Genomic DNA, 26,578 nt, shown 5'->3' with positions numbered 1-26,578 from the left:
CCCTCCTCTCTCAAGTGTCTATGTGTGTGTCTGTGAATCCCTCCGTTTTCCCTTTCATTTATCACAGAACACATGAATCAGTGTCACTGAGGCACAACAGGCATGTATCAAGTGTACATGATGTAGTGAGCCATCTATTTCCAGATTCAGTCTGTCTGGTGCTCCTCACACTCTCTCATATCGAATTCAACCCTGCATACTTTTCTTTAACTGTTTTGTTAAGCTATGGTGTTATAATCCATTTTTGTCTTTGTCTTTTTATCAGATCGCACTGGGAAGCTCTCCACCATGCCCGACTCACCTGCGGACGTTAAAACACAGTCCAGGTTGACCCCCCCTACCATGCCACCCCCACCCAGTACACAAGGAGCACCTCGTAACAGCTCCTACACACCCACCACATGTGAGTAAAGCACAATGGTGATTGGCTGGGCAATGGGTGCTCATTAACTAGGATAATTTATTAATCGAACAAGTGTCCACTTCCGTTAGTCTCCATAAAGTTTCTAATACTGGTGGAGACAGGTGGAGGTAACACAGTAGTATTTTCCTTGTCTGTAATTAAAGCCCTTTTATTGCTGTGTTGCAAAGTGAATGAAAGAATGTATGGAGCACATCCTCTTTCAGGATTAATTAATTGTTTTAATTAAAGCGACCAAAAGTAAATGTCTCCTTTGGATGCATTCCACCCCTTCACACATAAAAGTTGTATTGGTGAACCAGACCACGATGTACCACATTTATGAAAATTTCAACATAAAGCAGCATTTAGTAGCATCCCTGTTTCCCTGCATAGAAGTATTACAGCATCGTTTAGATCCTTTAAAGGAGAGCAAATAAGTAGACTGAGCTAAATAACCTTAAATGTAAAGACATGACAGCAGCACATCAAAATGAGCTCACACATGAGAAGACAGTCACAAAATGTTTATGATAAAGGGAAAAAAAACTTAAGCGGGAGCATCAGCATAACAAGACCCTCTTAACAAGTTGCACTGAGCCTTTCCAAATTGCAAACAACTCCCCCAACAAGTTCATTAACGCCCCTGCCTACAAACTGTTGGAGTCTTGCCATGGAGGGCACATTGCTTGTGATGAGCAAATTACACCCTAGTATTCTCTCAGAAGTAGATGCTTAACCACTTGCGTGAAGAGCACTAGAATCAAGGAATCAGAAGCCCTGTTGCTCAAAATGCTTTAAGTACTAAGGGCTGTCTTAGTGGTCCATTATTTTGTTCTTTTTCAGCTGCATACTTTCCCTTTTTTGCATCTCTAGTAGTTCCTTTTTCCCGTTATATCTGTCTGTCTCTTTTCGCTGCAAATGCTCACACTCCACAATTAACGTCGGGGCTTCTGTGCAATGAAGGAGGAAAGGCCCAGCTCTCTCATTACACATGCCAAAGGTCTTAACAAAGCAGTAGGCTTTGATTTCCATCCGACGTAATTGTTACCAGATGCAGTTTGAGTATCTCGTTTCTCTCCTCTCTTTACAGTGGCGGCTTTGGACGGCCGCCAGAGGGGGAGTGAGTGGATCGCTAGTCAAAACCTAATCTCATTAAAGAGAGAGCTTTATACCGCCTTGTATCTCTTTGTACACCAACTCCCCCAGCACACACATAGACACAAACAGAATATAACCGCTCCGGCACAACGGGGGGTCCCACTGTCCCTGCTTGTTTAGACTGCCGAGGAGAAAGGGAAGGGAGATGGAGGTGGAGGAAAGCAACATGTCTCCAAACACAGAAATGTGTTTTTTTTTTTTATGAAAGGATGCTGCAAGGGATCAAGCGAGGCGCAACAATTGGAAACAAATGTGAAGGATTGCGCATCATTTCAAATCAGTCCATGGGTCTCTATAAATCTGACTAATGCTACTTCCTTTGTTGTCTGTGACAGTTTAAGTTATGCGTTAGTTTTGCTACAATTCAGCAGAAAAAAAACATAAAATGAATCTAAATTCTATCAAAATTAATCACCTATGTCCTTGTCTTACACAGTAACCAATGGCAGTAGCCACTCCCCAACAGCCCTCAATGGTGCTCCATCTCCTCCAAATGGCTACAGCAATGGTCCTAGTTCATCCTCCTCATCCTCTCTGGCCAACCAGCAGCTGCCGCCAGCCTGTGGTGCTCGGCAGCTCAGCAAGCTGAAGCGCTTCCTCACAACTCTTCAGCAGTTTGGGAACGACATCTCTCCTGAAATTGGTGAACGAGTCCGCACGTTAGTGCTGGGACTGGTGGTAAGTAGCTACTGTGTATGTGAGGGGTAAAGGTGTGAAAGGGCTTCCTGAGTAACTCTATTAGCAGGATATCTGAGAGCAGTTCATAGGATTTGTTTGGAATTCCTAAAGGACCAGATGGAAGGAAAGAAGGTTCATTGCTGTCATTTTACTTGTCAGTCACAGAGAAAAATGTTTGATTTACTGTGAGGTAATTATTTCTGATAGTAACAGGGGATATTTATTCACCTACTTACACATTAAAGTTTGAGTAAACAAACTGTATATAACTGTAAATGTCTTTCTACCCAAGTATTTACTAAAGTATAACCCACGTAGGAACAATTTTGAGGAACTTTACTGGGGTATTTCTGTTTCATGCTACTTTATCCTTCCACACCGCTGCATTTCAGAGAGAAATATTGTGCTTTCTGCTCTGCTACATTTATTGAACAGCTTACGTTACCAGTTACAATGAAAATATAAAGCATAGTGTAGTTGGAATCACATCTCAGATGTCTCAAAGTTGTTAACATATCGATTGAACAGTGTTTTTTTTTTTGTTTTTTTACCTTAACAATTCTCGTACACAAATGATACAATATCCCAACCTAATGTGTGGACATAATGTGTTGTAGTTGTACTGATTCACGATGCAAACCCTTTTCATTTGAAGATGAGGGTTGAAAATTTTAAAAATTACATTCAGTACAGAAAGCGATGTTTCACCTCACTGTTTTAGTGTTGTGCTTTGTTATGATGTTTAAGCTTGATATCTTGCTACATCATCTCATCACCTTTCCAAGTAACACTTAAAAGGAGGAAGGAGGGGCTGGTGGACAATGCAAACTGGCTGATTTCCATTACAGACTAAAGCATTTTGGGCTCTATCCTGAAAAATGTTTCACTCACAAATGACTAGTGTTAGAAGTACATATTTATGACTTACACCTTAACTGGTGTAACTGGTAACTGGTCTGACCGTCTCACTGTAAATAAACAATCACAAAAGAAACAGCAGTGCAGTAGAACCTTAATTTTTCTTATTTTTTGCCATCACCCCTCAGATTTATTTGCTGTTGTAAAAACAACATAAAATAGTTCAAACTGGGGCCACCAATATTCTTACATTGTTGTATTTGTACCTTGCCTTAAGTGGAGAATCTGAGTTTTTCCCTCAGATGGAGTCTATTAATTGCTCCACATTCAATTCCAGTGAACTAATACAACATAAAAATCATACACTTGTGTCTGTAACATCTAACCACTGTTGACACAAAGGTTGTGTGTGTTTGACAGCCAATAATTACGCATCTTATTGCATATTAAATCTTATTTGTTTATCAAGTAAATACAGATGTAACTGCAATAAAATGATAACTGTAGCTTTAAGCTTTATTGTTCATAATCACACTTTAAATGTAAATTACAATAAAGGAAAATGCATTTCTTTATTTTCCGCATGATAAGCAACATTCAAATTACAGTTATGACCAAAGCAAACCTCTGTTGGTGCTATGAACTTATTTATCTAATTCAGAAGCATTTTGTTCAGCAGAAATGTTTAATGTTGCTTGACTGAAGCCACAAACATAAAAAAAATCTTTCATCCAACAGATTTGAGACAGATGTGTTCTCTGGTTTAGTTGACATGTTTATATCAAGGCTGCAAGATTTTGGTTTGTAATCTGAAGATTTAGTACGTCTGTGTGATCAGAGAAAATACGGTCTTAATGAACAGGGGGATACAGAAATAGTGACTGAATGCTGCACAGAAAGGGAGGAGGAGGAGGCGGAGGAGATGGAGGAAGGAATATTTTTTTAATTAGTCACACAGAGCATAACCTGCTTTTGGCTTTACTATGCTTATTTTTCTCATCGTCTGCATATGCACACGCCTCTCCTGTGTCCTTTTGGCTTGCACACCTCCCCACCATATCTCTCTGCTTCTCCCCCCTTCTTCCTCACTTCTCTCTGTCCCTCCTCCTGCCTTATTGAAAAGAGTGACACTGTTAATTAGATGGTTGTGTGCAGGGGAGAGGGAGAGCAGGAGACTCAGGAGGTTTCACTAGCTGTCAAGAACAGCCCCAACGCAATCTGGGCGAACAGATGTAAGACTGAATGTAACAAAATTCAGGTCTGGGAAATAACTCTTCGAGTGTGGATAGGAAAAATAATATCTGCTGCTTTTTTATTTCTCTGTCTTGCTCAATTTTGTCCTTTTTTTCCATCTAAAGTGTGCTCTCCACTTCATGTTGAACATTAAATATAGCATCACTGCTAACTTCTCACTGATTGTTGGAATAGACAGAACTCAGACTGTGTTTTAATCTGTGTTTGGTTGCACGATGGAGAGAGGTAAAACATGATGAGCTCATGTACAGTGTTCTGTGTTGATAAATCCTAGATTTAAAAGCATGTAAACATACAAGAGTGATAATATAGCAATGGAAACAAAGAAAATGTCAATTAAGAGGGAAACAAATTGCATTCCCTTTTGACTTTACAAGGCTGTATTTAAAAAAATCCTGCACAAATCTGCAAGCTATGTTCTGTTTTGTTGGACATGCATTAGGGAATGTGCTGCATAAATTAACCCGCAGATGTCTTCAGATACAGAATATGTGCATTTTCAAGCAGAGCTGTGCTAATATGAAAACAGATTGAAAAGCCAAACAGCATGGCTTTAATGTGGAGAAAAGTGTGAGATTAAACAAGTGATTGTACAAGAATAACGCCAGTCCCTTTACACTCTTTATGCTACGTAAAAGTGACTGAATAAATAATCTAGTTTTACATATAAAGGGATTTTTGTGGTGGACTGCAAAAGATAAAATGTTTAGCCTGAAGAAAGCTATAAATGGTGAGATTTTATGAGCCACTTACTCCTAAGTGTGACGCTTATATTAAAATAATTATTTGTTGCATATTTTTTTAAGATGAGGCTCCTGCATGCGTGTTGATTTCGTTAATTAAAGGAGATGTGTGTGTCTATGTTTTGTGAGGCTCATTTCACTGTGGCCTGCTCCATATGCTTCCTATTAGAAAAGCCTAAACACTCACTCCAGGCCAGGATATAGCTTAGTTTCCAATAAGTAATATTATCACTTAATGCCTTCCACATGGATTTATGTGTTTTTTTCTGTCTCTTCTTCTCCAGAATTCCACGCTAACCATCGAGGAATTTCACTCCAAGCTCCAAGAAGCAACCAACTTCCCCCTGCGACCTTTTGTCATACCCTTTCTGAAGGTAGATATTACAATACAGTTGCTACGAGTGGGTCTCCAGTTTTTCCATCCAATCAATAAAATCTGGACAACATTTAGCCAACACAAATCCAGATGTTCATACTTATTTCCATCATTTCCTCCTTTTTCATTTGCCTCTCCTTTCTTTGCAGCTTTATCTCTTACATCTATCCATTTTGTTCCTGCATCTCGCCCTATTTTCTGTTGTTGTGTTCAACAAAACACCATTTAAACTGTCTGTTGTTCCCACTTTTTACTAAATCGGTCTGTTTCTCCCTTCCAGTTGTGCATCAGTCATTTCAGTACCAAAGCTGGGACCATTCTTGAAAACTAACAGCTCTGTTCAAATCATGTTTTTTCTCTGTACAACACTTCAACTAGAAAAAGGCAGTTTTTTTTTCTTGTTTTTTTAAAGAAAAAGAACCGAGCACAACAACTGTGGTTTATTTTAAATTCTTCTTCCATCCTCCTTTTCCTTTTCCTCTTGGCTTGTTTTGTCATTGATTATTCATCTCCACCAAGTCACATTTTCAGCAAATACATCCCATTTTTAGCCATTAGCCAGCTATATTACCTTAGGAAGTAGCCCTCTATTACTCATCCAGCCCTGCCTTTGCTTCAACCCATTTGTCACTGGTCGCCTTGTTTCAGTCATGATAGCGACAGCATGCCTCCATTCTTACCATCTTTATTCCGGTCATGAAAATGGAGAGAAATGGCGATACTTGAAGTCATATATGTGCATTTTGTGTCAGATACTGCATATGCTGTATGTCTTCAGTTTACAGAGCTGCAGGCAAGACTGGTGTTGCTACTGTGAGTTGTTTTGGTAGTCAAAGATGACAAATGGCACTGACAGATGTAATATGGAAGGAGTTACTGTGCAGGTACAGTTCAAGTAATGTATAGGCGGAGCTGAGATCAATATCCGAGCGGTACTAAGAGTGTAGAGACGAGCATAACACTTAACATATGGTTCATTTGTTTCTTACACACACATCTGCAAAGGCTGTTTAGTTTTCTCACTTTCTTTACTCACCTTTTGCTGTTTTACCTCAATACTGTTCTTTATGTATCACACGACCTCTTCTTTGTCTGATGGTGTCCCAGTGAAAGGGGGGATGAGGTTATTTAAAAGAGTACAATATTGTTTGTTTTGATTTTTCATTTTCTTCTCTCTTTGCACTCGCAAGTCCGCATTCGCAGATGTGTGTATGTGCTGACATTAACGATTCACGATTCAAGACCTGGCAGCAGAAATAAGTCCCATATGAGCTGCCAAGACCAGTATCATCCCTATTTCCTTCTTTTTCACCAGCTTATCCCTAAATTTGCTTAATCTTTCTTTCTTGTCACTCCCCCTTCTGACTTTATACCTCTCTCTCTTTCTTTGTGTCCTCACTCTATTGCATCTATCTCCATCCTTCCATCCATCCTCACAGTTCCCCTCTCCTTGCCAGATGGTTAGTGTATCACTGGGATGGCTGCGGAATCAAAGATGCAACTCTGCCTCTCTCTCCCCAGTCTAATTTTAGTGTCTTCCCACTGCAGGGCCTTTAATGCCAGCTACCATATGGTAGCAGAGAGCAGTTGGAGATGTGGGGGAGCTTTTATAGATGCGTTGAAGCACAGCTGCAACAATGCACGTCAGGGCTCGGGGTTTTTCATTACGCTAATGTTATACTGAGCCGACCCCACCAACGCCCACACCCCCTTCTCAAATCAACTGGACTCTTTTTCCCTTTTCTTAATGCTAAACCACAAATTGGTTAGAAGGCTTTACTGGAAGGAGGCGAGCACAAACCACACAATGCCTGTGATGAGATGTGCTGGCTGGATGCCTGCCAGTTGGGGCTTTGCAACATGTTTCTATGTTTTCAGGTCAAAGTTGTGCATTTTGCTCTCAAACTGTTTAGCTTTACTGTGTTTAAGGAAACGCTATGAGGTGAAACAGAGGAGTAAACTCATATGGCAGAGACAATAAGTTGTATTGATAAATAATTAAATGAGATAACAAAGATGTGAAAAAACTGAGTCACTCTTCTCCTGCAACGGCAAATTACACAGAAACAGAAAGCTGATAAAGTGCAGCATATCCTGACTGTGGCATATTCTGAATAGGTTTTGGCACCAATTGATAAAATGACAAAATCAGGATTTGAACAATACATCATCCTGAGCAGATTTTAGCTGTGGCCACTGGACACTATTTGAAAATCTTTCCTTTTTTTCCTCTTCTTTTTTGGTGTGCAGTTGCAGATGTTGGGTAGCTTCACAGAAGCAAATCACTGTACTCTATCATATGAAAAATGATTTAGCCTCTTCTGTGGCCTGCGTTTCTCAACTCAGTCTTTTTGTCAATGCCTCCCACATCTCGCTGGCAATTAGGATGACCTCCAATTAATAAAAGATGAGTTCACCAGGGTTAAAGCAATCAATTTTAGGCTCCCTTTTTTCAGAGGGTAATTATGATCATAAACTATTAACGGACCATTAACTCAGACAGGTAAAGTGAAGGCCAGCACATGCATTTCTTTAACCTGAGCCAATTACTGGAGGGAGATTCTCAAATGATTATAGCATTAATACCACTAAACAAATCATGACAGGGCTCTGTATTTCTCCTTGATTTCTCTTGGCAAAGATGATCCTAAATTGTGAAGAGAAATTAAAGCAAAATGGCTTGAAGATTCTCAACTGTAATACAAGAAGGGGAAAATGGAAAATCAGGAGACTTTGAGAGAGATTATGTTTTTGAGGACAAAGGAAAAATTAATAGACCTTAAACATGCAAAGATGGCCTCTCCAAAAGCACTGGAGACTCACCTCGCCAAAATAACCCCCACTCTCAGTCTGAGCCTTCCTGATGCAACACTTTCATCTTCTTGCTCTGAAATACACCCCATCAGATGTCTTTGAAGTGGATGCTCACATACCTACATGTCCCTGAAATGCAACACAAGAAAGCAGACCCTCTTGTTCCAGGTGTGTCAAAGAGAATGAAAATAGATGCTATTTTAAAAATGCATAAGACTTTGAGAAACATTATGGGTGTTATTGCACTCTGGGTCACAGGAAGCAGTGGTGGTTCGGCTGTAATGCAAAGCAAAGAGGGAGAAAATGAAATGGGAGAAATGGATGTCTTGTTACCTTGAATCTGTGTTTTGGCTGAAAAAACTGCAAAAATCTGCATTACATCACATTAAAAAAGTGAAACATCAGGGGTATAGTATACTTTAATCAAAGTCACAAGAACAGCTATTACATTCCAGCTGCATATATCAGCTTCTTAAAGAGCCTTAGATGACTTTAATTCCTTTAACCGTAATTTATCACCTCCAAATTTTAATTCTTGTGTTTTCAACTCAGGATATAAGATGTTATAAACACAGCCAAGCTCAGTTTTTAACTGATTATTGTTACGGTTTCCAAAATTAGCCACAATATTATAAAGAAGTTTTTCAAAAGAGGAGTAAGTCTCTGAATGAGTGGCTTTTACAGATTTGTTACGGAACAAGAGGGCACTATTTTGCTTCCCTTCCCAACGCCCAGTATAACATCTCCTCCTGTTTCCTCCTGCAGGCGAACCTGCCACTCCTTCAGAGGGAGCTGCTGCACTGTGCCAGGCTAGCTAAGCAGAACCCAGCTCAGTACCTAGCCCAGCATGAGCAGCTACTCCTGGACACCAGCACCACATCCCCGGTGGACTCTTCTGAACTCCTGATGGACGTCAATGAGAACGGCAAGAGAAGGACGCCAGACAGGTGGGTGAATCACAAAACTGCAACATCACTTTGGGTAATTTGGTTTTCATTTGATCCTGATTTATTTGAAAGCTGTTTTACAATAACTACAGGGTCAGAATGTAGAGTTTATGCCAGAGAAAATATATATACATATATATATATATATATATATATATATATTCTTTGTTATTTGAGCTCATGCATAAATTCCTTTGAGGCTGCCCGCATCCCCATGGGCCATTACATTGCTACACAAACACAAGCTGAGCCAATACAAGGCAATAGAAGTGTAAATGTATGTATGGGAAGTATGTGTCAGTGTGCCACTGGGCCTTCTGATGTGCTCCGCTGGATGTTTCAGCTCCTGGCTCTTGCTCTTAATGGGCCAGAACTGAGGAGTAGAAGAGATGGGAAAAGTAAATCTGGCTACACCCAAACACACACACACATACACATATGTTACATGGATTTGATATAAACCTGCTCATTTCTGTTATGCACGCTTGGGTATGTAAATACAAAGTGTACGCGTCTCTCCAAGGATCACTACAACCGGCTCATCTCAGTCACATCATTACGTCCACTTGTGGTCACGGACTTTTATGACGAGTCAGTGTTCTCTGCTCTTCTGGATAAGCACTAAAATGATACATCGAGGAACTACTGACAGTGAAAAAGTGCATTCCTCTCTTTATCAGTTTCCTTCTACGAAGCAGAAAACACAGAAAAAGAACTACTAAATTAATTAAGACCAATGATGTGTGTGTGACACTGTATGCATATGATTTTGACTGTAAAAGCAAACACATACAATAAATGACACTTAATAACCTAATACTCATCAGAATAACAAATCAGAGACCAGAACCTGTACTACTCTATTCTTTGACTGAACATTGTAGCACTTTTTAAAAGTTCTTTTGCATAACTTAGAGAACTTTTGTGTTTTGTTGTGCATTTTTTTTACCAGAGCCACAAGTACAATGTAAGCATTGTCTTTTGAATTAAAGTCCCACTGGTCTGAGATTTTTAATAGGGGGGGAGGAAAATGTACATTTCATATTTGCTGAGGACCAAAAATGCTGAATGCGTTATTAATAATTCTCTCCTCTCTTTTCCCCCAACTGTGAGATAGGCAGAGTTTTTCTGTAATACCTGCAGATTTGCAGGCCGTCTGGTGCATAGGGGAGTGGGCTTAGGGGAAAAGGTGTGTGTGTAAATGCGAGGAGGGTAAAATATGGGGTGTGTAAAAGGTAAGTAGGCATCCGTATTCAGTAAGAAAATGCAGTGTGTGAATATGCGTGTGTATGGTTCTCTATTCAGTGTGAAAGTGTGAGTCTGCTGCATGTTTGTGAATCTGTATGTGTGTCAGTGTGCGTGTGTGTGTGTGTGTGTGTGTGTGTGTGCCCAGGGAGATGTGCTGATAACACATACAGATGAGGCTCTAGCACCAATATGGCTGGCTAAGCACCTCTTGTTTCTGCTTACCTCTGCTCTGCATTCCTACTTACTACAGTCTGTGTCAGAATATTGGAATTTGAATGGGAATCCTTAATTACAGACAACAATATACTATTATTGTCTCCTAATTAATACAATAGTCTGCACAAACCAAGCCAGGAGTATTAAGATGCAGCATGCATATTGTGACAATAAGCAAAACAAAACAAAACAAAAAAAAACATACTACTAGTGCGTGCCCCAAATTTTCTAGCAGAAAACAATAATTAGATAATGTAGAGTTTCTAGTATCTGTACTATAATCATTTCCATAGTAAATTCAATCAGCACACTTGAAGAATACTTATTCCATTGGGAGGATACAGCAAAATTAGACCAGAATTTACTATTCCTGTGACCATCTTCTTGTAACTAACGCTGTATCTAACTGATTGAATCAACAGCATCTTTAAAAATTAAAATGACTGTTCCCCACAAAAGAGGCTTATAAGTGACAGAAACGTTTTTTTTCATGTATCTGTTTCCTCAGTTTGCAATGTAGTTATAAAAATTACAATTAAGTTTGAAGTTATAAGACCAATAAAGGCAAAACAAAGTCCCAGTTTACCTTCAAGCATGGATTTGCATCTTCAGGATTGGTGGTTCACCATGATGATGTAGACAGGTCTTCATAAATTTGCCTGTTACCAGCAGAAACTATTTACTATTTGCCTGTTACCAGCAGAAACTATTTACTATTTGCCTGTTACCAGCAGAAAAGATGTCCAACATTAAACTAAAACATGTCAGAATTCATGATTAAATATCTAAATTTGTGAGATTAATATTTCCTGAGCATGTCCTGATTAAATTCAAATACAGTTTTTAGGGTGTATTGAGAAAAGGTACGATTGGAAGAAAAACTGAGAGTGCAATAACCATAATGTGGGACTGTGTCATAGTCAGTAGTATGAGAAGTATTTCACTAGTAATCGGAAAATTGATTTAAGTAGATACTAGCACAGAAGAGGGTGGGGTTAATAATTGGATAATAACCCCAAACACACACAAAAATATTTTTAGGACAACCTTTAGAAGTGTAAGCTTGTGGTATTGCTATGGCCCTCTTTGCGCCATGGCTTGAACATCATCAAAATACAATACATTCAAAGAATCTCACAGATTTAGTTGCCTTTTGCAGGAAGAATGGGTGAAAATCCCCAAACAAGAACAGAGGGACTCTTAGCTGCTACAGAAAGCTGTTTACAAGCTGTGATACTTGCCAAAGGGAGTGTTACTAAGTAATGACCATGCAGGGAGTCCAGAATTTGCTTCAGACCCTTAAATTTTTTTTTTCACTTTTTAAATCTGTAAAAGATTAATATTTAAGAATAAAAATAGTTATTGTGCATAGTATCTGAAATGTATTATTTTTAAGCATAGATGTAAGTTCTTCTATTATTAGTTATTTGCAGCGTAAGTATTGATTCCCAAACATGTGCGTGCCACTGTAATCACATTAACAGAGAAAATAAAAATCCATTTTCTAAATGCTTAATATATGCGCATATGTCCATGCAGTTTGCAGATTTATTTTTTATTCAAACAAAGTACATAGATAAAGGTACTGACATTTTCTGGTGTTAGTATGTGCATGTGAACTGGCATGTGCAGTATGTATCAGTTAACTGTGTGCATGCACATCAGTGCATTGCTGTGGTGAGTGTGAATGTGTGGGCATGTGGATACTCCAGTGCCTTTAGATATAAACATTGTTGCAGAAGGAAGACAGGGGAGATGAGAGTGGGAGGGGGAGGATGGATGAGTCGAGGGAGACGGAGAGATGGACGGATGGAAGAAAAGAGCATATGGAGAGCTGTGGATGAGCATTAGGAGCCCATAAAAACAGCTCATTAAGAAGTTCAATCTGTTCATCGGAGAGAGAGATGGGAAAGAAGAGGATCTAGACAGAGGGGGAGAGAGGAAACTGGGGGACTGCAGATAGCGGGGGAGGTTGGCAAGTTTTAACTGTGAACCGACAAAGCTGAGAACACACACAAACTGCAGGCATTCAGACACACAAGTGCAAGCATGCGCACACACAAACACACCTGGCCACATTAATCTTCGGAAGCAGGCTAACAAAAATCCACCTGATCCCCTTGAAACTACTTGTGTGAGTATGCATCTGTGTGTGTCTTATTTGTGTGAGCACACACATTCAAGCTTTAATTGTGTACATATAAATGGACCTGTTTTCAACTAAATAAAAACCCTTGATGATTCCAGGAAGGTCTCTCATAGCAATTACTTTATCTAGAAGGAGGTTGGATGCAGTCACCACAAGGTGGTGGACCACTTGTTGAGCTCTTGCATAGAATGACAAGGAAATGTTTTATCCCTCTTTTTTTACAAGTAGGTGTGATATAAACAGAATTTGTACTTGCATAGTTTGCTTTTCTCTCTTTTATTTCCCTTTTTTTGCCTCAAGATTTCTTTTGTTTTATGTGCAGCTGTCATATTTTAGCCACATATGGTCTCATATTCTGTCATGTTCTTTAAACTCATTTTACTGTAAGTGGAGATTTCTGCCAGTGAAATACTCACATTGATGTTCCAGTGCAGTAGCACTTCCTTCATGATCTTGCAATAAAGGAAATAGATATTCAAAACACATTTTTTTTGTGTTTCCGATCAGAACCAAAGAGAATGGCTTCGAGCGAGATGGTTCCCTGCATCCTGAAGTCCACCCCAGCAAACGACCCTGCACCATGAGCCCTGCCCAGCGTTTCAGTCCATCTAATGGTCTTTCCTACCAACCCAATGGCCTGCCACACCCGGGTCCACTTCCCCCGCAGCACTACAGATTAGATGACATGGCCATTGCCCATCATTACCGTGATACCTACAGGCACCCAGCCTCTAATCATCGGGAGATCCGGGAGAGAGCCAGACCCATTGGTGAGGATATTGTGGCTACATGAGTGTGCCAGGGTGTCTATTTACTGGAAGAAGAAAAAAAGACTCGATAACAAAGTGGACGCAATGCATCATTTCTGGAATACTGTTCTTTGTACAGAGAAATCCAAAGAAGAACGCTTTAGGAATGCAGTGGATAGATTTTCACACACAGGTGCCAAATGAGGTCCTGTTAAACATGTTGGTTTAATCATGCGGTCCCCAAAAGAACATTGAAAAGGAAAAGATAAACTATTTTAAACAGTTAAGATCAAATATGGCACTCAAAAGGATTTGAGCAAAGCAAAGAAAAACAGATGGAATAATAATGAAAGTGTGGCAGAAACTACCAGCAAACAGGAGAAGAAGTTTCTACAAAACCTTTCAAGTCTGTTTTTGTAGCCGAAGGTTTTGCAAACAAATAGTAGTGAAAGTACAGGATTGTAATTTCTCTTGTGCCTCAGCTCTCTTTGTAGCCCTGAGATGTGTAAAGATAAGATTAATAATCATCACTTCATTTCCAGTTCAGCCCTGTGGGTGCTTGCTGTAAAACAAAACACTAAAACCGAATTCACTGATAGAAGTTGAGCAATATTGTGTACGAGCCCCCGCGGATGAGCGTTTTGGCACGGTGTCGTGATATCAGATACATCTATTCTACCAAGACCAAGCTGTGATGAAGCTGTAATGAAGACTTTGGCTCTGCTCTAAATATAGGAGAGACATTTACCATGTCTCCGCCTGTGATGGATGTTTACTAGACTAAAAGTTCAGTCATTTGCCCTCAGGGTGGGGGGGGGGGAGATATGGAGACTGGGAAATAAAATGGGGAGTGACAGAGGGGTAAAAGAAATAGATGTAAAGAGGGTGTCAAATGTGGACCAGAGGAAAGAGTGAAAAGAGAGAGCTGGGGATTGATGGATTAGAAGCACATTGATCCTTCCTGTTTCATACTGATTTTCTCTTTGTTTATCTCTCTCTTTCCACCTGTTTGTCTGTTTTTCTATCTCTTTCTCCCTACAGGAATGCATGCAGGAACCAGGCAGGAGGAAGTCATCGACCACAGGCTGACAGACAGGGAATGGGCTGAGGAATGGAAGCACCTTGACCATGTAAGAAAAGTAATAACATTTTTTATTATTACTATACTCTAGTTATTTCCCCGTAACAGATTATAGTATAAAACAACATTAGACTATTGATTGTCAGCTATGTACAGTTTGTGAAAAGTAATGATCTTTTTATATCAAAGTATATAAAATTAAACAAGCAGACCCTTTATGTGAACTGTTTTCTTTAAAAATGTGTTTAATGATTAAACATGTTGAACACTGCATGCAATTAATTTTTTTTTCTTCATATAACTTGCAGACAGATAATATGTGCATGCTTGCATGGAAATCCCTAAAGTGTAAAACACAGTGTTTGTCAATTGCATATTTACACTCAGTGTTGTGTTTCCGGAGCGATCCATAACTTTCTCCTAATTCAAACTACTTGGAGTATTTCATCCTGTTTTTACATTTGTGATGCTGGTTCATCATGTTGTTGGTATGCAGTGATAATTCAATCAAACCACTGTCATAATGTGAATGCAAATATTGTACTGAAGTGGTTAAGCAAGATGTCGGCTGGGAAGGTGTAATCTGACAAACCTAATCAACATTCCAACTGTGAAAATTTGCCTCTGAAAAATTCACATATAACTCCACAGTTATGCACCACAATAACATGGAAGTTGTAAACTTTGATTTATAACTTACTGCAACTGCACTCTTGCTGAATTTAAAATAAACCATCCATCCTCTCTATGTGTAAACTCAGCGCAATGTCTGCCTCTTGTCACACCCAGCTGCTGAACTGTATCATGGACATGGTAGAGAAAACGAGGCGCTCACTGACGGTGCTGAGGCGGTGCCAGGAGGCCGACCGAGAGGAGCTCAACTACTGGATTAGGCGATACAGTGATGCAGAGGAGCTGAAGAAAGGTGCTGCTAGTGGGCAGTCAAGGCAGCAGAGCCCTGCTGCACAGGAAAACACAACATCAGGTAGGGGATCACGTGTGTAGCATGCATGTTTTAGAAAACAAAGGTGCCAAAAGGATTTGATGAGTCAAAAGCTTGTTTTTAGGCTTTTAGACAAAAAAAAAAAAAAAGACAGTGGAATCCTCCAAACACAAAAATTCTAGCTTTTTCTTTCTTTTTTTTTTTTTTTTTATAGTTTTATGTCAAGTTCTTCAGGCTTAATTTTCTAGACTTCACATTTATCAGTTTCGCTGATAACACAAGCCATATAATATTTTATTACAGCAGTAAGCAGTTTCTCTCCTCTTAAACCCTGAGCCATTTTCCAAAACACAAGTTTAATGCATTCATAACAAATGATGGTAAGCTTCAGCCTCTGGACGAACCAAACGATTTCTACAACATTCTGGTTGGTTTTGGTCTTTTGCATGTTGTCATGCAAAGCAGTGGTTGACCTCTGGCTACCATGGGTGTGTGTTTATGTCCCACAGAAATTCACAGGGAGCTCCTGCACCGGCCAATGTCCGGCTACGTCCCCGAAGAGATCTGGAAGAAAGCTGGTGAGCAGCACTTTCATGTCTCCGATCATCACATTTTTATCTCTGCAGTTTCTACAAAGACCTTGTGTTTTGTAGAATTCAAGGGCCTCTGTCACCTGGATAACTTGAGGAATATGAGGTGTTTCTTTGAAACCTCGAGTCCCACTAGACCTGCATAAACAGTCAGGCTGCTCATCATGTTTCTGATACAGTTACAGCTGCAGAGTTTAAACACCACATGTAGCACACTTCAAATTTGTCTGGCTTTTCAGGGATTTTACTCCACCAGTCAAATAATAGGTACGAATAGCTTTTTAAAGCTTTGTCTTGTGGTTCTGCTGTTAAAACACTACCAATATTTTTTTTTATTTTTTTTTATTTTGGCACTTTTGTTTTCTCCTTAATGAATGACATTGTGGGTTTTCTATTATCAAGAGCTACTTAGGAGCTTGTGTTGAAACTATTTTTTAACCACTGCATTACAATCAGCCATTTTTATTCACTGTTTTAATATATACACACTGCATCCTTTAAGCTCGTACCCACAGTAGTTGTACTTACTGTTATTCAGTAAGAATTTGCTCTGGGGCTTCAGTGCTTGAGGAATCCTTTTTGTATTCTCTATCACTGATAGAGTGTATCGGCCTTTTAAACCCATTTGAGAAAAGAAATTGTCCCTTTGCTTGACCAAGCATGATGTGTGAGATACTCTGAACAAGTAATATGCATTTAAATTGAATTGAGTATCACCATCAGGACTCTGCCTGTTCTCCAGTACTCTTCTTCCCCTCACCAGCTTTGATCGATCTTCCATCTGAGGCATTTGGTGTGTAATCACAATTCCATGCATAAGGCATATATCTCACACACCAGGGTAATTTCTATGACTTCAGTCAGCACAGTAGGTTAAAGACAAAACCACCCTGGCTTAAAAAATTTTGCTCCATCACAATGGAGAAATATGTCTTTGTCTTTCTAAACATATGCACTGATGCTGAAAACATATTTTTTGCATGTGGAATACAAGTCATTTTTTCTGCATTCCTTTTAGTATTATCCTTTTCTCTTCGGTCAGTGTGGAGAAACATATTTTAATGTGACTCAGGGAGGATTGTAAAAGAGAATTTTTTTAACACAATTAAGTGCAGCCATGCTTACATCTGTTTGAAATGGGCAAAATGTTTACAGTTGGTGATAAATATTCAAGCACTTTGCACAGTGGCCTACTGCTTTTTCACTTCCTCGCTCCACATGGACCTCTGGGATCACAATGGAAATGCATAATTTAAATGTAAATGGACTGATTTGCATACACAATTAGTCGATTTTACAAGCTTGATGCAAGCAAACAAAAGTCCTCGTTTTGCTTCAGTGTTTAGTCAGAATTCCACTGCTTAATTTTAACACACTAGGTCCATGAAAAGAAGTATAAAATAACACAATACTCCAGCTGAAAGGCACAGTTTATGAGTGATCATCTGTAATTAATTGGCTTCTGCTGTTTTCTTCTTGAGAATGTTTCCCTTAACTTAAATAAAACTTTTTGGTTGCTTTGGAAGAAAAAGGGTTAGCATTAGACTGTGAAACTTACATGACAGTGTTTAAAAGGGATGTATTTCCCTTTAATATGCACATATAGTAGCTATGATGTCCTAAACGACCAAAAACAAATTGATGACAAAAAAAGACGACGACAGGGTGACACAATGTATAGCATATTGCAGGTACAGGAGGCCTGACTTTCTCTCTCTCCACACTCTTTTCAGAAGAGGCAGTGAATGAAGTGAAGCGACAGGCCATGTCAGAGCTGCAGAAAGCCGTGTCAGAGGCCGAGAGAAAGGCTCACGAGATGATCAGCAGTGAGAGGGCAAAGATGGAGCGCACAGTAGCTGAGGCCAAGCGTCAGGCAGCTGAGGATGCACTCTCCATAATCAACCAACAGGAGGACTCCAGCGAGGTAAGAACATACACACACATCAAAACTTATGGCATTGTGTTAATTTTTTGTTTTTGTTTTTTTTTTTCTTATTTTATCAATCTTATTTTCAATACCAGTTGCTCAAAGGACACCCAAATGATGGTGCTGATGGCATTTTTTTCTTAATATGTTCTAGTGTAGGGCTGCACGGTGGTGTGGTTAGCATCTTTACTCACAGCCAGAAGATTCCAGTTAGTGTTTCTAAATTCTCCCTAAGATTGTATATTAGTGTGAGTGTGTTTTGTATTTATTTGTTGGACCCTTTGATAGACTGGCAACTTGTCCTGGGTGTACCATTTGTCTTACTTGAATGCAGCCGGGATAGGTTCCAGTCCCCCTCACAACCCTGCATTGGAATAAACAGTTAATGGATGGATAGATGAATAAAAATGATGATAAAAATGAAAAATCCTGCTAATTATTTACAGATTAAAACATCTCACTTTTCTAGTCAGGATATTGTGGGAAAACACTATAAAGTGAAACTCTCAGTTTCTGCTGTCATTTTTATTCCTGACACAGTAGCCAGAGTGTTAAGGAGGGTGTTAGCAACTGTGCTGAGAGAAAATAAGACCATCATCTCCTAATGAGCACTGGAGCCCAGGATGTTTAATCAGTTAAGTGAAAGGGAAATGTATGTCTTACATCAGACATTAATTGCAGGAGTGATGTTTATGAGAGAGGGACATCCCAGAGGACAACTTTCAGAGGGTGTTTATAACTTTGTTCTCCAGTTCAATGTGAATATGCAGCTGCACACTCTCCCTGTGGCTTCAAAGTTATACATGAGGTCCAAATTGTAATAAGATATAGTTTCTGATCTGTCTGTAGTATGTTTTAAGCAAGAATGCCAAATGTGTAAGAATGTATAATGTAAACTGGTCCTCATTACATTTGTCATATCTCTGTTTGATGTGTCATTTTGCTAATAGAAATTATATATTTGTGTTATAAAAGTTGCATCAGTAAACTGAACAATTATCTGATTATGAATGATTTGATTGTACTGTATGATTCATTGCTATATTTGACTTTGCTTCTATTTGTCTTATCAGAGCTGCTGGAACTGTGGTCGTAAGGCCAGTGAGACATGCAGTGGCTGCAACACAGCACGCTACTGTGGTTCCTTCTGCCAGCATAAGGATTGGGAGAAGCACCACCATGTCTGTGGTCAGACCCTCCAGGCCCAGCAGCAGCAATCCAGCCAGCAGCAGGGAGGTATCCCAGGATCAGAGACCCCTGCTCCCATCAGCTCCTCTGCCTGCACCCCAAGCAGCGGGACTGGGAGTCCAGCTGCAACCCCACCTGCTGCTACCCCACGTTCATCCACTCCCAGCACCCCATCCTCCGCTGCCCTTGATGGCACACCACGCTAAGAGACACACACAGGCAAAAGCTCTGAAGGTGTAACAGCCAGCCCTCAAACCTACAAACAGCATGACTGTTTACATAGCCTTGCAAAAACACTAATACTGTGGCTAACAGAAAGAGATGGCAAAGCTTCTGTCTATCTTGCAGCATAGTCAAAGAAGGAGAAAGACGAGGTCCATAATCAGGTCATATTGACTTGCCATGACTTTAAAGAAAACACAAAGATATTCTTTGTTTTGAATGAATGAATTTAAATATTGACATCCTTTTATGGTTACACTTTGGCTATTCTTGTCTTTTTGTCGTTGTACCTGTTATTGTTATTGTTGTTGTCATTGTAGCTTATCTTATTACTTTCTGTAAATATAAAGAGACTGACCAGAGATAACCGTGAACTCAAGACAAATATCTCTGACCTTCCCTTTTTCAGTGTTTTTATTTTTCATCCTTAGCTTAAGGCTTATTTTCTTCCTGTACCTGGGACATAAGCCTAATCAACTTCAAACATTTTACCAAACAACATACAAAGGCAACATTCCTAGCTAGCAGAACGATAGAACTTATTGTAAAGAAACAGATTAGATTAAACACCCCGAACGTTACATAAACAAGTTTCCTGCCTGCAGAGGGGAGAGGGATGGACTGAAACTCTGGCCCACAGACCGCCATGAAATGGGCAGATGTGCAGCAGATTGCAAGCAGAGCCAGCTGTTCTACCAATGTTATTACCCTCTCACTTGTAATAATATCCATGTCAGTGGGCTGGGAAATACAAATCTGCCCCCCCAGAAGGATGCAGAGGGAAGAAATCTTGGACAAGATGCAAAAACTTTGCCCACTGCACACGTAGAGGATATACGGAATGCAGTTCGCACATGCTTGCTCAGTGGGTCACAAAAGCTTTGAAACAAACAGGAGGTGAGGTCATCATCCTGCCAGCTAGACTGTCAAATCACCTGGACAGCAGCCACTGGGCCGCTCAGAGCTGGAAGCCTTCAATGTGGAGATTCACCCCAGCTGCTCCCCTCCTGTCTCATGATTGAAAAAGCATTATCATCGTTCTCCATGTTCTTATTAGTTTCTGTAGATGTCATGGTGTGTAAGACTTCTGTCCTGTGGTGTCAGCAATGGTTATTTATTGCATATGTGTTGGACAATTGTGACAATGCATAGTTCTTCAACCAGTCACAACTCCAAGTCCTTCATAACTCTCGTTCTAGCTGGTGCAAAAAAAAAAAAGATGAAAAAAAGGAGTGTTATCTTTTTTCAAGCTGCTTTTCTATTATGTGTGTAAGTAGTAGATTCCTCGTAGTTCTATAAGTTTATTCCTCCCCCCAGTTCTCAAAAAAAGAGACACGCTATATCTCAGAGCTGCTACTTGAGTCTGACCCAGATCTTTTCTGAGAACTAGCATGTTGCGCGGAATGCTAACCTAAATGTTTTGTACAAGGGACATACATAAATGTATTTGCACTGTCACGGAGGTTATTTCGGCATGCTTCTTTTCAGCATATTTGTGTTGTTGGTATAGAGCCATAATTCAACAACCATTTTGTCTGTAGGTTTAGCATTACTTGTTTTTATATTATTGGATGGATGGCATTGGGAAAAATGTTAACACACCAAATCCATCTATATATATATTTTTTTTCTACTCACCATTGATAAGAAAGGCAGCCATAAAGTCATGTTTTTGTTTGAATAGTTACAGACAGTGCATGCACATTACTGAAGGTTTGTTAAATATTTGTTATTTTTTAGAAAAACTGAAAAATTACCAAAAGAAAAAGGACAAAATACAAAAAAAAAAAAAAAAAAAAAAAAATCAACAAAGTAATTTTCCAAATGCAAAGGTGTAGACTCCGATTGACAGCTTTAACACTGCAAAGCACCAGGTAACACACACAGTATTAACACAAAAGTTAAACATGAAAACACCAAAAACAGCCAAAGACTGACACCAAGGACCAAAATCCTGACTTAAACAATTTCTGGAAAGGGGTTTGTCCACTCATGTTAGATATTTATTTCTCCAGTTTTCATCCACACTGTCACGAAAAAACTTTATTTAAATGATTTATGGAAAACAGAAGCACCTATCTTTCATTGTGAAGTGAGAAGGTGTCAATAAAACATGACGACCATTTACAGCAGTGATACGTTTGAACTGGAGCAATAATGTTTAATGAAATATCAAAACTTCTCTTAATATTTTTCAAGTAGAGTTAAAAATACTTTATTGTTCATTACAGCATTTTCTCATCAAACAAATGTCAGATAAAGTGTCCATTTCAGCTTTAAGCATTTTTTTTTTTCTTTTAATCCAACAAAGTGAATGTGAGACCGAATTTTCACACTAAGATCCTCTGCAGTTGTTTTCTATACATTCAAATGAAATTAAGGGATAAAAACATAGTTGTAGCTTTGATGGAAAACTTGAGTGTAAATCAAACAAACCTCTTATTTGCAGAAAGAGAGCACTTACCCTGACACAAACACAGGCTCCTCACCCCAAAAACCTTGGTGCTACACAGAAAAGCGCGTTACAAAAAATTCTGACCTCAAGGAACAGGTGAAGGCCCGGAAACGGCAGTTAGCTCCCTCTAGCCTTCATCATCTCTCCCTTCTTGTCTGAATAAAATACACACCTGAATTCTTGACTTTAAAGGGTTAAACAATCCAAATAGGTGTCTAACACCCTCGTAACAACTTCTCAGAAGCTGTGAAAAGACAGCCAAGCTGTCTTAACACTTGTGTATTTAGAATTATACAACAAATAAACTATGTGTTCATTATTATCAGGGCAAAATCTGGGTTTAAAAAAAAAACAAAACAAGGCAAACACGATCAGTCAACGGCTCTTTGAAAAACTTTTTTCCACTTCTACCCTCTTCTGTGTGTGTTTTGCTACAAATTCCTCAGTGGCAAACAAGTTTCACTCTACCTCTTACAGCACGAAAAGAGCATCAGTCGCGGCACTGATACTGGTCTAGTCGAAACCAAATGGGCACAAGAGAACAGGAAAATGATAAAAACCCAAAGTCGAAGCTCATACAGCTGCAAACCATATCACTACTTGGTAACAATGCAGACCTCATGAATAAATGAAACATAAATGAACAAAAATTTGAAAAAAAAAAAACAGAAAAAATAACTTTTATGTTCCTTTATGCCTGTGGCGTTTCAAGAGTCTGAATTGTTTGAACAGATCTTTTGAAAAAATGTGCTAATAAAAAAAAAGTGTTTTCAATTCCTATTTCAGTGACACAAGCTAAGGTTACAAATAAGAAATGGTTCTCTTGATCTGTTTTCTCCCCTTTTTTCTCCTCTTCTCTGTTGTGAAGACATGCTGATGTGCTTGTTGACTTGTCAGCTGGGGAATACACAAAATAAAATGAAGATCGAGGCTATGAATTTAGGCATGCCGGTTTTTGACAATAGGGGGAATGTTATTTAAATTTTCTACTTATTAGGAAACATTGGGGGAATTGTGGGGGCCAACAGTGAACAGCATAGCATTAATCATGGGGAATGAGTTGAACTTCAGGGGTGGGGTGGGGGGGGTTCTGTTCTCTTGAGAAAATTTATTATGGAAAAAAAAATGCTCAAATAATTTGAAGTTGTTGTGCAATACTTAATTGAGACAAGAAAACCACAGATTAGTGGTAGGCTGACAGTAAGTGGTCTTTACATCGCTTAGGGTCAGTGTCCTCTAGAGAGCTTTCCAGTCTACTATGTCAGAGCTGTGGTTTCTTGTTGAATTTTCTTTTTGTTTCTTAATTTTAGTTTTTCTCTTTTTTGGGGCTGTAAACTATGGTCTGTCAGTCTGTGAAACTTTGCAGTATAATTCTGGTATTGTTGTTCTATTCATGGTGTAATAAATATGTTAATTCTTGCCCAGAGACTTGAGACTTGTGTCCTTTGATTATGTAACAACAAATCAGCAACAGCAGTGATAAGCATCAGCTGAGCCAAGTTCCACTGATTCCACCACAAAGTTTAAGTTGCATGAAGTAGGCATTAAATTGGCAGCTATCTCAAATGCAAGATGCAACTAGAGGCACTCAAGAGAGCACAGACCTCTGCCAAGCCATTGTAAAGTATTATTTATTTCTTTATTTGCCAGTGACTGTGGGCATTCATTTTTAGTTAGAAACTGGCTAAATCATCCTTATTGCCCCACAGGAAAGAATCCTTTGAAAAAAATCCCTGCAAAATGCCTTTGCATGATCATGTAACATGAATTACCCCTAATATTTTGTACACTCACTCACACACACACACACACACACACACACACACACACACACACACACACACACACACACACACAGAAACCAATGCCACCAATTACACGACCTCAGCCATGACAGAGGTAATTAAGTTGTTGGGTATTAGCACCACTTTAAAGACTGACGCATACTACACTCAAGATGTGCGCTATTATCTTCCTATATAATTAATTATTGGTGTTTCTGAAAGTGGACACCAGAAATACTAGTCAGTTTAACTAATTTGTAACAGGCTGCTAATGCACAAGGCTAATCAAAGGTTGGATAAAATGTTACACAGCAACATCTTCTTTCTACAGCTTAAATCACCCAGATGGAGTCCTTGAAATTAATAAAACAGGGTTTACTTCACATGCTGTTAATCCTTTTGATACAAGCATTTTTATTTTTATTTTTATTTTTATTTTTTTGTTTTTTTTACATCTGGTTAATTAAATTTGACAAAATTTTCATACTAGTTCAATCTACCAGGATTATAATTAGTCTCCTACTAGAAATTAAAAGGCATTTTTACAAACAGAATCATATCAGAATCTGAACATTGTTTGTGGCTGCACTCTCATACATTTACTTTAAAGCAAGAGACAAAGAAATTGGATTAAATTGGATTATAATTGGAATGAACTGGACTGTGTCTTTAATATGGCCTAAAGATGACTTTCATTTTAAACTAGCAATATTTTCATAAAGTAAATTTAAGCCTACTCACATTTTGTACTCTCAATATTTTTTCTGATCAGATCAGTGTTTCCAGATCTGAATATACCATAAAATGACAAATCATGTATGATTTGTGAATTATTAAATGTGAAAGGAGGAGATCATTTTTCAAATTACTGTTGAAGTTACAGTAAAACATTTAAACCTCTAATGCTAATCTATCATACTTAATATGTGCAGTTTCTGTGACCTCTGCACCATTTACATGATCAAAATGTTTCCTTTAATCCCCATGTATATAAGTTTATTAAGGTATTCTGGACCCCAGTGACTTGATGTGTTACAATGAAAAGCAGCCCTAAAGGAGTCAATTTCTGCAATGAATCTGTAAATTGTTATTTACAAGATTAGATTTTACTTAAAGGTCCAACTACAAGATCAAATGATCAATTATGTTTTTCTGTATATTATTTTTCTAGATTATGTTTTATATTTCAGATTTTAAAGGGTTAAAATAAGCTGTTGTTGAATCCTGTATATCTAAAACCCAAAAATGACTGCTAAGTATATAAACAGCTTCTGTATTTTACCAGGGTGGTGGCCATTCTTTCTTTTTCCATAGTCAGACCTGTGTTTTTCTTTTATTTGTTTGTTAGTTTGTTTGTTTGTTTTTTTTAAGTAGTACTTTTCTTCTTCTAGTATGGTGCCTGTAGTGTAATGGCTTGTCCATTTATCAGGTAAAGACAGAACATAGTGTACATGCAAAAAACAGTCAATTTACCAAGAGGGTAGGCAAAGATCAGTGGATCAGAACAGGTGTCAATATCCAGTTAATCAAGACATGGAAAAGGTCTATTGAGGGGAAGGCAAAGCGAGGGTAATCCAGGGACGTAACTGGGCGCATTGTGCCTGCTTATACAGTTAACAATTTAGTTGCCTTTAGTACATAAGCTGTAACATCTCAGAAGCTGAAGAGACTAAACATCTGCTACACCATCACATTCATTAAAATGTCTACAAACAAGCGTAACTGAGCTGAATAAACCTAAACTCAAGGAAAGTGATACATTACAGCAAAGTGGTTAAGACATGAGCTTGTGATGGAACCAGTTATAAGCTGCTCTGACATCAGTAATTAATCCCTTAACTAACCTTTTTGCCTGACACGATTGTGCTAGATCTCAAAGAGCTGGAATCAGCAGCTCCCATTCAAAGCAAATGACAGTGAAGTCAAAAAGCAGCTCATCAGCTCTGGAAGGGCTGCCTTTTTTATGACCCCATCATCTACCCTTATCTCTGTGTTAAACCACTTTAGAGTTGATAAAGCACGGGGATGAGTTAGACTGCTGTGATATTCCTTCCACATTCTTCTACATAAAGTTCATTGTGACCAGAGCTCTTTTCGTCTTCTCCCCCACATCTTCCTCTTGTCTGCCCCTGTCTACTCTCGCTCCCTCTCTCTTATCAAGTCAGGCAGAAGGAGACGGTGACTTGAATTAAGCGTTAGTTGGAAGGGGGGGTGCTGCTCGGAGCTGATAACAATACAAAATGGATTTTCTCAAACAGAGAAAAACAGCTGTCTCCATTATTTGAATGCTTCACCTTTCCCCGCTTCATTAATTGGTTCTTTGATCACAGGCAGAGGTGCACAGAGACTGATAAGGACTAGGTTATTAGTAAAGTAGCCTGGAGGACCAAGAGGCGGCCGTCTGTGGCGGGCTGCAGAAGATGAGATAAAGCCGTGGTAATGCTGGTGTGACTGAGTGCTGGTGAGTGATAGGGCTGTGCCGTCTGGCCTTCTTGCTAACGCTGCCTGGCTCACGGGCAGTGGTAGAAAGGATAGCAGCAGGACAGACGCTGATATAACCACTAATGCAGAATTGTGATTGAGTTTGTGGAGAAAAGAGCATGTGATTTGATTCTATAACAGCTTGTTCCTTTAAGTTGTAAAGCTCTCTCTCTCTTTGCCTTCCAGTGTGTCTCTGCCTCTCTTCTCCGTTCTAAAACAATCAAACTGTGCGACAGGAAATTTCTTCTTAGTTAAATGTTAAGTCTATGATAGAAGTGAAACTAGAGGCAGAAAGAGAATTACATTACCCCATC

General features: G+C 39.1%; 1 protein-coding gene across 3 annotated transcripts in view; it reads left to right on the top strand.

Moving 5' to 3' along the window:
* The window catches only part of runx1t1 (RUNX1 partner transcriptional co-repressor 1), a 56,130-nt gene extending 32,703 nt beyond the window's left edge, over positions 1–23,427 (top strand). Inside the window, exons 2-11 of one of the 3 annotated variants that reach the window (XM_041967033.1) lie at positions 266–403; positions 1,998–2,239; positions 5,379–5,468; positions 9,050–9,231; positions 13,352–13,614; positions 14,635–14,723; positions 15,464–15,659; positions 16,127–16,195; positions 17,941–18,131; positions 19,208–23,427. In XM_041967033.1, the coding sequence (XP_041822967.1) occupies positions 266–403; positions 1,998–2,239; positions 5,379–5,468; positions 9,050–9,231; positions 13,352–13,614; positions 14,635–14,723; positions 15,464–15,659; positions 16,127–16,195; positions 17,941–18,131; positions 19,208–19,528 (1,781 nt within the window). In that variant the 3' untranslated portion in view covers positions 19,529–23,427. Of the gene's footprint in view, positions 1–265; positions 404–1,997; positions 2,240–5,378; positions 5,469–9,049; positions 9,232–13,351; positions 13,615–14,634; positions 14,733–15,463; positions 15,660–16,126; positions 16,196–17,940; positions 18,132–19,207 lie in introns of all 3 variants that reach the window. The other 2 variants (XM_041967032.1, XM_041967034.1) reach the window with 2 other exon arrangements.
* The last annotated feature ends 3,151 nt before the right edge of the window (positions 23,428–26,578 follow it).

Source organism: Melanotaenia boesemani, chromosome 17, assembly GCF_017639745.1.
Source record: "Melanotaenia boesemani isolate fMelBoe1 chromosome 17, fMelBoe1.pri, whole genome shotgun sequence".
Lineage (NCBI taxonomy): Eukaryota > Metazoa > Chordata > Actinopteri > Atheriniformes > Melanotaeniidae > Melanotaenia > Melanotaenia boesemani.
Note: the sequence above shows the minus strand (reverse complement) of the source record. Positions and strands in the feature narration are given on the sequence as shown.